An 11,242-nucleotide genomic window follows, 5' to 3' on the forward strand; every position below is an offset into this window, starting at 1 on the left:
CGGCACCCAAACGCGCTGCGCTTGATTTAAATGTTTTTCTTTTTTTACCCCCTTCAATTCTTCCATTTGCTGAATGAGTTGCAGTTGAAATGCGTGACTGATTTAATAAGGCGAGAGAGCTTGCGAGGAGGGGGCTGCAGAACAGCAGCAGCAGCTCGGTCCTCACTGGAGCCCGGTGAGTGGTTTGATGCCCGTGCTGCATGGGGCCACTTTCTGCTGAGCAGCGAGTTGCACATGGCTCCACATCAAGAGGAATTAAATCAACGCTGCCGCTCTCCGTGTGTCACACTGCAGCAAGGGCAGCTTAGCTGGATTTACTTAACTTGGAGGCTGATTTAAATAGGGGAGGGGGTTGTGCGCACAAACATAAACATGCACCAAAACCCACTCTGCGTTCTCTAAACACTTAAAAAGTTGGGCATTAGTGCAGTGACATTGTGCAGCTCCTGGAGGTGACGGCTGAGTGAAACATCACAATCAGGGCGTTTCATCCCAAACATTCTGAGAAGCTCTAAATAGCCAGTGTGCTGTGCTGCGTATGGGGAACGCACAAAACAAGACTTTGTGTATTAACAGGACTATTTATGACACTCGGGTCAACGGGAGAAGTCTCATAATTCATGTGAATATCTCAAAATGTTGTAGCCAACCATTGAAGACTACAGGAAGTGAAAAGGAAGCAGATGCTGCTGCAGCAAAGTGAAAGAAAAAGTGATGAGAACACGCAGTGATTAGATATTATATTTTGTCATTTATTGTTTTAACACGTAACGGTTAAAGGAGAGCGGGATAAGCCAGACATGACATGCACAAAATATATCAAACTCTCTGAGGAGGCGACTCAGCTGCTGCCTCCTCTCTTTCACACAGCGATAGATAGTGATGGGGTGGGGAGGATGAGAGAAAACAAAAATGTTTCAAGGTTAGAGGTAAAGCCCCTCTGGCGTGCCCTCCTGCTTCTTGTACAGAACGTTCTCCTTGGACTTTTTGAAGTCTTCGTTGGTGACTTTCATACGGCGCTCTCGCAAAGCCATGAGGCCTGCTTCTGTGCAGATGGCCTGGAGGATGAAAGGAGGAAACACAGGGAGAGCAACAAGAGTCAAACTGGAGGAAAAACAAGCACGTTACACAGTCTAAAAATAACGTAGACTGGTTGTGATAACAGCTCTGATTTGTGCTGTTATTTAGATTCTTAAGTTTATCTTCCTGGATTAATGCTTCATTGAATAATCTCAGACAAAACCTACGAACATCTAAATAGAACGTGAGAACGGCTTACTTGAAGGGATTCGATACAAATATGTGACAAAGCGGTACGAGCTATAATAAATAAACAGCCGGTTGTTTGTGGCTTGACTTGATGTCAAACTGACCATGAACAGTCAGTCAGAGTCAGACAGAGCCTTAATGTTTAATGTTTGTCTGAGGAAACAAAGGACATCCCTAATATTCAAACTCATTGTTTGCTTCCCAAACATTTCCATTTAAATGTCATCCAAGAAATCTCCATGTGTCATTCTGCCACGCTCCACACGAGGGCAGCAAAGCTGTGTGAGTGATCCGAACACTTTGGGCCAGGTCTTTTTTTAACGGGGAACTTAAAAAAGTTAATTAAGTGTTGATGTGAAAATCATTTAGAAAATCAACCCCCGCTTGCTTTCCTTCAAGCAGCCTTTTCTGCTCATTTTATTCCCCGTTTTGCTGAGCCACAGTGTGAACTGGCTCCCCGCCAAGCCCTCACACAATCAATAGATGGCTGCAGCATCAGAGCGAGGCCGGAGCAAATGAAGAAAGCAGGACACAGCTCCTCTGCTAGGATGCAAAGAGGCTGGACAGTCCAGCAGAGATCCCTACGCCAATTCAGATTTCAGGTTGAGCATCTTTATTGATTTCTATTTTTCACACAAATGCACAAAAAAATTTAATGGGGTGAAACATTTAAAAACCATCTAAATGCTTTGGCAGACAATTTGAGCTTGGTGTTAGCTAATGCTAAAGCAGTAAAGTGGTTAATAGACTGGTAGCTAAAACTGTCAGGTCTACAAGTACAGCCACAGTTTCAGCTTTTGGAAGTGAACAGCAAACTTTGTGGGGTAATTTCTTAACACTGAACAAGTCATTTCATGGTAGTTTTATTTGTTTACTAATTTTTAAAGTTTAAAAAAATAGTTTTAATGTGAAAAATTATTTTCCCTGTGAATTAAAAATGGATTTCCTGTTCGGCAGAGTCTGCACGGAAGGGAAAAAATGAGCAAACTGAAGTTTGCATTGAGCAGAAAATTCAATACAGTTCGAGTTCAGCCTCACAGCATTCGCTTGGTCAAACCATCACAGCTGGAGGACTGGGAGGGAAAAACTTGTGCTGAGCTACAATGTGTCAGTTTCTGTCTTCAGTTATTGTTTTTTGTGCTTCTTTGTACTCTGAAGAAAAAGGTGTGAGTGCCAAAGAGAGAGAAAAAAGCCTGTAGTCTTCTCTTACCTTGATGTCTGCTCCCGACAAGTCATCCTTTGCCAGGATGAGGTCATCGAGGGTGACATCATCTGCTACTGTCATACGGCTGGTGTGGATCTGGAAGATCCTTCTTTTGGTCTTCTCATCGGGAAGGGGAAACTCAATCTTACGGTCGATTCTCCCTGAGGAGTACGACAGAAAACAAAAACATCACAAACTGACTGTGACTCTGTTCTGCTACGAGTCTGTCAGTCTTCAGCAGATCAATGAGTCTCACTCAAAAACCGTCTTGTTAATCAAACTCAGGTGATCAATCATACATTAATAATGCAGGGAAGATATTTATGGAGCTACTTTTCTCATGACACTCCCAACACTGTTCGTAAGCAGGACTTGGAGCAGTGTTTGCTAAAGCTTAGACAGCAGTGAGTCTTTTCTGGAAAAACACTGAGGAAGAACATTTTACTGCTTGTGGCTGATTAGAACAAAATATGAACAGTCACTTCCAAAAGCAGCGCTGCAGTGACTCAACAAAATGCAGCCATGTCCTGAATGTCAGTCTAGTTTACAGTACTGTGGATGTGAATAAAGATGGAAGGCCGGCGACAGTCACACTGGTACTGACCGGGTCTGATGAGAGCTGGATCGAGCGTTTCTATCCGGTTGGTTGCCATGATAACTTTAACGTCTCCCCGCGAGTCGAAGCCGTCCAGCTGGTTGAGCAGCTCCAGCATGGTCCTCTGGATCTCCCTCTCACCACCGGAGTTAGAGTCGTACCTACACAACACAGGCAGTGAACACACCACGTGAAAATCAAAGGCATCCCCTACATTGTCTCCCGTCATTGGGCTTGCTTATGGTCCTCCATCAAACAGGCTTCATTTGTGTGGCACCTTTTATTCAGCTTAAAGTGAAGGCTGAGAATTAATCAAGATAAAAACTGGAGAATGTGCTGAACAAAATGTAGACCTTCATCGAGGAGAAAAGGAGGAGGAGGTGCACTGACTGTCGAAATCATAGTGCAGCCTAGTAACCTGCAGTCTGAGGTTCATACAACAAAGTCTGTTTGTTGCAGTGATCTCACAGCGCTCAACAAGAGCAGCACATGCAGCAAGCAAAGAAAAGGAAAACAGTTCCAATAGACACATGGGCAGAGGATGGGAACAGTGGCACACACTGCTCAGAATTGTTTTATCCTTTAAAGTTTTTACAAACAAATCAGGGAACTGAGCAGCTTTTAATGTCAAGTAGTGCCATATTTTCCTAGCAGCACTACACTGTGCAGCCACCACTTTGTGCAAGCTGCCTGTGGTCATAGAAACACATTTCCTATTGCAAAGACTACAGCCTGAACTATTACAACCTGCAGCAGGGTGAGAGGCAAAATGAAGTGTAAAACGTGTAAGAAAGGACTGTGCAGTGTAACTGATAAACTCAGCATCCTGTACTTGAGATGACGAAAACCCTGCCGCAGCACATCACCTTGCACTGTTAATGTGCTGTGAAAGTACATAAAAAAAAAACGCCGCCATTTATCACACATACTAATCAACACCTTGGCGTCCCCTTCCAGCTCCTCAGCAGCACAGGTAAAGCATCACTGTGCCGATGCTTTCACAGCTTCTTTTTACCTCTTTGTGCCGATGGCGTCAATCTCATCGATGAAGACGATTGAAGGGGCGTGCTCCTCTGCTACCCTGAAGAGTTCTCGCACCAGCTTGGGCCCATCTCCCAGATACTTCTGGATCAGCTCTGAGCCCACCACACGCAGGAAGGTGGCTGATGTCTGATTGGCTACAGCCTTGGCAAGTAGTGTCTTACCTGGTACATGCATAACAGAGGAACGAGTAAAACATACCTGCCACACGTCTATATAACTCCCTAAAAGAGTATAGTTTAATCCAAGTGAAAGAGTCCAGCGTAGGACTGGACTCTGTTTCACTTGAACCTTAACCTTTCGTTTCAATGCAACATGAAGAACAGTTAGTCTGTGACCATGAGCCTGCATTCAATTGCGGACATTTCCAGTAAAAATGGCGTTGCAAAGAGCTCATTATACAAATGTCATTTCCTGTGGCTGCTGACAGAAAGATCACCAGCTACAGTTTCTAAGAAGGCTTAACTCTTTACCCCCATGGAAGCCTCCTAAAAGTAATGCTTTAAGCTTTGTGCAGTTTGTGTCATATTTCGGGCCGGCTTACAGAACACAACGACTGGCTTTGCATCAGAAGTTAGTGAGGGTGATCTCTGCCCACGCAGCTACCCTTGAAAAATTTTCTATTCTAATTGTCCTCAAACAAAGTTTTTATTGATTTATACTGAGGCGTCAGAACCCATCATTACGGGCAGACGGGAGATCATCAGATGGGATCTTTATAGGGGAAAGAGTTACACAGCTTTCCATAACATAATCACAGCTAACTCGCTTGTATTACTCACTTAGCTTTATCGCTTTCCATGCATTATGTATTTAACATTACTGGAAATGTTTTATTAGAAGTTAAAAGGATTTTATGAACTCTGAAGATAAAATATTAAACACTGAGCAGCTAAATTAGGAACTCAATCATCTGCACAGTTCACAGACACGATGGCCTTCACACAAAAATACCTTCACTGAAAGAAAGTCAACTTTCTGCAGTCGCCGTACTATTATTTTTCTGTTTAAGATATTTCTCAAAATCCCCTCAAGACAACCATTTTTAGAGTGAAATTGTGAAACTATGTTGCTATGTTTGTTTGGACACCCTTGAAAATTACAGAATAAATAGCCAAACATATGAAGTGTACCAAAATACATAGCTTTGTGTAGGGCTGGGCTATATCATACTGTTCACGGGAATACCGGTATAAATTTGGGCAACGATAGAAAAATGAAATATCGCGATAGAATATGGGTAAAACGCACATGCGCACACGTCGGAAAAAGCATGGCGGCGAAAGTGGATCGTTGAATGAAACAGATGAACCAGAACTGGTTTGTAGAAATGCTGCAGCTTCAGTGGTGTGGAACTGGTTCAGTTTTCGTCCGTCAGATACACAACAAAGCACTATTTTTGGTAGCGCATGCTAGCAGGCCGTCGTTATTACCGTGTTTTTGGAAAATATGGCGCACTTAAAATCAATCTTTTGATTTTTCAGAAAGTTGACAGAGCCCCTTATAATCCCGTGTGCCTTATGTATGAACTCTGGTTGTGTTTACTGACCTCGAAACGATTTTATGTGCACGGCGCTCGAAAATCTGTCAAAGGTTTCAGTACGACTTTGCTAAGCTACGAAGCCGCACCGCTTGATGGATTGTCGGAGCATTACGGCTATCGTAGGCGGAGCCTCGCGGAGTGATACGTGCTGTGCTTCAACATAATATTACTGTATTGTGTGTGTATAACCTCTTTTTAAGTTTTGTGGATATTATACATGGTTATGCTGAGGATATGTCGGCCAGTTTCCACTGGAAATGCCTTTTGGTTAAACTGTCAGCGAGGAATTTGCATTTGCACTGTTACATTTTTATATAACTTTAATGCCCATAAGAAACAGCTGCTTGTTTAAGTGAAAATACATTGACGGGGGTTTTTTTTTGCACTAATAAAGTTGTGGAGTTGTAAAGTATTTTGTCTAGTGACAATTATATCGTCAGTTATATCGTTATCGCAAATTTTCAAATGTATATGGTGATAAGTATTTTTGGTCATATCGCCCTGCTCTAGCTTTGTGTTTTTCAACATCTCTGGTTCAATTCTAGCAGGAGAGACAAAGCCCCACTGGGGAGGTGTCAGGAGGAGCATCTGGCGTATAACTCTCCCAGATCAAACATGCAGAGCTGTCTGCTGTGGCGACCCCTCGTGGCAGGAAAGCAGCCCAAAGCATCTTTCTACGTGAAACGGCAATGACATGCAGCGCCTCATAAAAAACACCAGCGAGCTGCAGACACGACAGTGAAATTTACAGCTAAGTCAAAGCACAATGCATGTCCCAGTCATTGTGCTGGGACATGCTGCTGACATCGCCTTCAGTGAAGAACAGATTTTATGTAAACTCATAAAATGAGATATTCAAACAGTGTCGTGTGATTTCTGAGCAGACATTAAGCGATTAAAATATTATAAACACTTTTAAATGTGGTGGAGTTCACTGTACAACCAATCACCACAACAACAACAGTAAACAGGACTATCACTTCTTTTTAAAGGCAGAAACTGATCTTTGGACACTTTATTAAAAAGAACTGATGGCAGAGTTTTTCTTTCTTTCACACTGAATATCATATTATAGTGCCTTATAATGGAGTTTGAAAATTACAGAAAAGTATTAATGTTTAAAGGTTAGATCTGAAAAGGATCTTAAAACTTCTAAGAAGTAGGATGAATGGAGAGATGACACAAAACCACTAAAATGATTTCATAGGTTATTATTTCCCTACAGCATGACTAATATCAGTGTGGACACTAATGTTTGTTGGCAGGAGAAAAAAATTTTAAGAGCCTAAACCCACAGTTCAGAGACTTACCTGTGCCAGGTGGTCCATATAAGATGACTCCTTTGGGAGGCTTAATGCCCATCTCTTCATAATACTCTGGATGTGTAAGAGGCAGCTCCACTGACTCCTGTTAGAAATTTGTTTAAAAATGCAGTTAATCTCTAAAAAGAAGCACTTCACTATAAGACGTCAGTTTGGCTTCTGGCTTCTTGTCATAGTGTACCTTAATCTCCTGGATCTGATTGTCCAGTCCTCCGATGTCAGCATAGGTTTCTTGTGGGGCTTTTTCCACCTTCATCACCGTCACCAAGGGGTCAGTGTCATCCATCAGTACCCCAATCACAGCATGAACCTACAATAATATACAAACACAAGACAACTAGTGTGAATTTTTGAGGTCAGCTAAATTCAGTTTTGGGGAATTGATTAATACTCACTGACCCAAGGTCAATGAGTATTAAGTTAGGTGGTGGAGTTGGGTCAAAAACACTGCTGGGAAGTTCATTAACACTTTTTTTTTTTGGTCTTCACTGTAAATAAGAAAATATTAATATTACCTTGTGGTTGAGCAGGACAGAGCAGCCTGGCTCCAGAAGATCCTTATCCACAAAGGACAGGATACTAACGTAGTGCTCTGATCCCACTGAGGTGGACACAATGGCATGGTTGTCATCTATGATTTCTTCCAGAGTGCCTACAGACATGGGGGTCCCCCGCAGGTCATCTACCTTTGACCTTTCCTCCTGTAAACACAAACAGCACTGGAGTAACTTCATTTGATCCAGACATGGAGCACAAAATGAAGTCAGGTACAAATACTGTCAAGATGATCCCACGCTGCTTTAATTATGCTGAGGTATCTGGGTTACAAAAACAAGCCAGACCTCAGCATAATTAAAGCTCCACTGTGTGTTTTTAACCCAGATATGCTTTTACTGCACAGCAATGTGTTTGGGATCATTGTCATTTTGAAAAAGGAAGTCATTGGAAGTCAGATGCTATTCAGGTGGTACTGCATGATGAATTTGAATTCTGAGGTCATAATTAATTAAATTAGTTAAATTAATAATTAATTTTGACAAGATCCCCAACATTACTGTTTTGTTTTGTTTTTGGTAACTTCATTTCACCCAGACCTGCAACACAGAAAGAAGTGTGGTATTTGAGGTGCAAATGCTGACCTCCTGTTTCTCTTCCAGGGGCTTCATCTGCTCCTGGTTCCTGATAAACTCTTCCTCCATAAGCAGGTAGTCTTTGATCCGTTCCTGCTTCAGCAGCTTCAGGCGGCACTGAGTGTGAGGTGTAACTGAAAGCAAACAAGCAGAACGTCAAAAAGATGCACAGCATATAACCCAGTTGATACAACCACAAATATTATGTCACACAAAGGAAAAGATTTCAACTTTAGAAACTGCCAATTATCCATGATATCTTGAGTAAAAATAAAGTGTCCAGGGATGCATCCAATGAATTCACACAGAATATCGAATAAAAGCATGGAATAAAATGTAATTATGAATGTCAATTTTCTGATCTACAGGAAAACAAGCTGGCAGGAGAGATTTTTGTTCCCAGTGCAAAGCTTTTCACTCCTTTACCCAATGGTAGTTTGCTTGCAGCATCTGGTCCCTTGGTCTTCTTCTTTTTCTTGCCAACTCTGGTGGGTATTGGAGGCTCATACTTCTTTTTCTTATCCTTCATTTAGCAGAAAAAGAACAAATTAACAGTGGGAAACATTATATACAGTTTCAAAGCTCAAACTACTTATGTAACAACATAAACACATCCTATCAGCCTATTATGTAGGACCTTTGAATACATACCAATACATACAATCCATTTCCTCAAACCATGACGCCAGCAAAATGCAACCCACTATGTAAGGAAGCCACCAGATCCCCTCACTTTAGAGGTAAGAATTCAGTTTCATGTCTTTCATTTGGCACTCGACTGTTGTACGGTCATGAAGAAAAATGCACATATTTTTTCTGTTCTGTCAAGATTATCCCACAGAGTTTAAATAATATTTTAAGTCCAGGCTCTGTGGAGGCCAATCCTTGACTGATGGTGTTCCATTGTGTAATATTCTATCCACAAATGCTTTTACTGTGTTGGTTGTGTTGGGTTCATTACCATGCCACATTAAAAAAACAAGTCTGGCTCATTAGAAGTAAAATGTGGCATGAAAACCTTTGCACAGTATTGGAAATAAAAAATAGTGACAAGAAGGTACGAGGTACTTGTTCAGACGTCACTGTAAAGATAAACCTTTGCTACCAAAACAATCAGCTGGCATTCTCACCTTGTCATCCTTCTTGCCTCCTCCTGGACCGTGGCCTCCACTCTGGCTTTGTCCCTAGAAGAAAACCACACTTGTGTTAACACAGTAGAAATTAAAGAACGAGTTCACTTTGTCTCTTACAGACGATTATATCTGTAAGCCAAAATCACCAGTTAGCTCAGCGATATATTTAGCGCCTCACAGGCAACTGGAAAGTGCTAGCCCTTTATTTTACACCACGGGAAAAACAAACTTTAACAGAGAACTCGTTGTGCTTTTTAAAACATTACTAACATTAGAAAAATAGATGAAATCATCGATCGAAAATATGAATGGCTTAGCTGGCTGAGAGCTTCGACAACGGCACCCGAGGAAAAAAGCAAATGTCGCTAGCCTTTCCTTTCGCTAGCAGACTGATGTTTATGTTTAATTCCATTTTTACTCCACATGTTATACATAAAATAGTCTGAAAGAACGTGGCAGCGCGTATACTGGGGTTTAAAATTAGAAGAATAAAGTTTAAGTAGCAAATAATAGGTTTCAATATTTTAATTTTAAGAGCCGTAGAGAAAATTGCTTGCTCACTTACCATTGTTGCTCGTCGCTATCGAGTGACGTCACAGTACGGCAACACTCCAGGACAAAAATGTGTCAGCCGGAAGAGTTTCACTGCATGGAGAAGTGAGTTGGCAAAAACCTCTATATGTTTTATTTAACGTTCTGTATAAGGTTATCGACCAAAGCCGTGAACGAATTTTACGTGATATTAAACATTATTATGTAGTTACTGTGGAATAAAACAAAAAACAACTGGTCCTTCTTTTATTGATTAGCATGGAAATACTTAAAGTGAATACTTAGCAGTTGATAAGTAGAGAAAGTAAGTCACCAATTTAGTACATTTTAATAAGGACACAGATATTTTTTGTTCACAATTCGTTTTAGGGATAGAGATGTTTGCAGACTCCAGTCCAAATTTTGAACATCTTTGCCAAACACATCATCTAATTTAAGTGGTATTACATACAGTGGATCTGGTAAGAATTCACAGTGCTTCACTTCTTCCACATTTTGTTCAAAACCACTTTAAAAAACAAGTCCCGCGTGTCATTTGCTCAATACTTTGTTGAAGGATGTTTTGCAGCAATTACAGTCCATTTTTGAGTATGACGCTAAAAGTTTTGGGGCAGTTTCTCCCATTTTTCTTTGCAGAACAAGTCAAGCTCCATCAGGCTGGATGGGAGCTGTGCAGCCCTTTTCAGATCTCTCCAGAGATCTTGAATCAGTTTTAAGTCTGGGATTTTGCTGGACCACTCAAGGACATTCACAGAGTGGTAGCAAAGTCACTGCTTTGTTATCTTGGCTGTGTGCTTTGGGTCATTGCCCTTTAGAAGATGAACCTTTGCTCCATCTGAGTTCCAGAGTGCTCTGGAGTAAGTTATGATCAAGGACATCTCCGTACATTGATGCATTCATCTTTTTCTCAACCCTGACTCGTCTCCCAGTTCCTGCTGCACAAAAACATCCCCACAGCATGATACATGCCACCACCATGCTTTACTGTAGGGATGGTACTGGCCAGGTGAGGGTGGTGCCTGGTTTCTTCCAGACATGAGGCCTGGCATTCAGTAACGATGCCAATCTTTGTTTCATCAGAGCAGAGATTTTGTTTCTAATGGTCTGAGAGTCCTTCAGGTGACTTTTGGCAAACTCCATGCAATTTTGACTGTCATGGCTGTGAATACTGTACATGTTATATTTTTGTATTTTATTTTTAATTTTTATTTGTGTATTTTGTGTAGAGTACTGAGGTGAAAAATTTATTTAATTCATTTTGAAATAATGCTGTAACATGACAAATGTGGAAGAAGTATGTGGAATTGTAAATATAGTGCTTTTCTACTCTACCTGACTACTCAAAATGTTTTGCACCACTTGACTCACCAGTTCACACAAGCAGTTCTTCTCTATGTAAGTGCTTTTTATCTAACATTCAAACACACTCACACCCCATCAGAGAGCAAAGTGG

At 41.3% G+C, this 11,242-nt stretch overlaps 1 protein-coding gene across 1 annotated transcript; it reads right to left on the reverse strand.

Moving 5' to 3' along the window:
* Positions 1-731: 731 nt before the first annotated feature.
* Positions 732-9,878, reverse strand: LOC120724775 (26S proteasome regulatory subunit 4). Its single transcript, XM_040017180.1, has 11 exons — positions 9,803-9,878; positions 9,235-9,288; positions 8,531-8,627; positions 8,114-8,238; positions 7,490-7,675; positions 7,156-7,284; positions 6,963-7,059; positions 4,084-4,273; positions 3,078-3,229; positions 2,480-2,634; positions 732-1,058 (listed from the first exon to the last, which is right to left on the reverse strand). Exons 1-11 carry the CDS (start codon positions 9,803-9,805, stop codon positions 924-926), a joined length of 1,323 nt encoding a protein of 440 aa, XP_039873114.1. The 5' UTR covers positions 9,806-9,878; the 3' UTR covers positions 732-923.
* Between the last annotated feature and the right edge of the window lie 1,364 nt (positions 9,879-11,242).

The sequence above is a fragment of the Simochromis diagramma genome, unplaced genomic scaffold (assembly GCF_900408965.1).
Source record: "Simochromis diagramma unplaced genomic scaffold, fSimDia1.1 OVJJ01000802.1, whole genome shotgun sequence".
In the NCBI taxonomy this organism is placed as follows: domain Eukaryota; kingdom Metazoa; phylum Chordata; class Actinopteri; order Cichliformes; family Cichlidae; genus Simochromis; species Simochromis diagramma.

Excerpts from the sequence above, each read along its gene's own strand:
- LOC120724775 (XM_040017180.1), bottom strand. Across the intron at positions 3,230-4,083 it reads GACGCCATCGGCACAAAGAG|GTACGACTCTAACTCCGGTG; the intron begins GTAAAAAGAAGC and ends TGTGTTGTGTAG. Across the intron at positions 1,059-2,479 it reads TGTCGGGAGCAGACATCAAG|GCCATCTGCACAGAAGCAGG; the intron begins GTAAGAGAAGAC and ends TTCATCCTCCAG.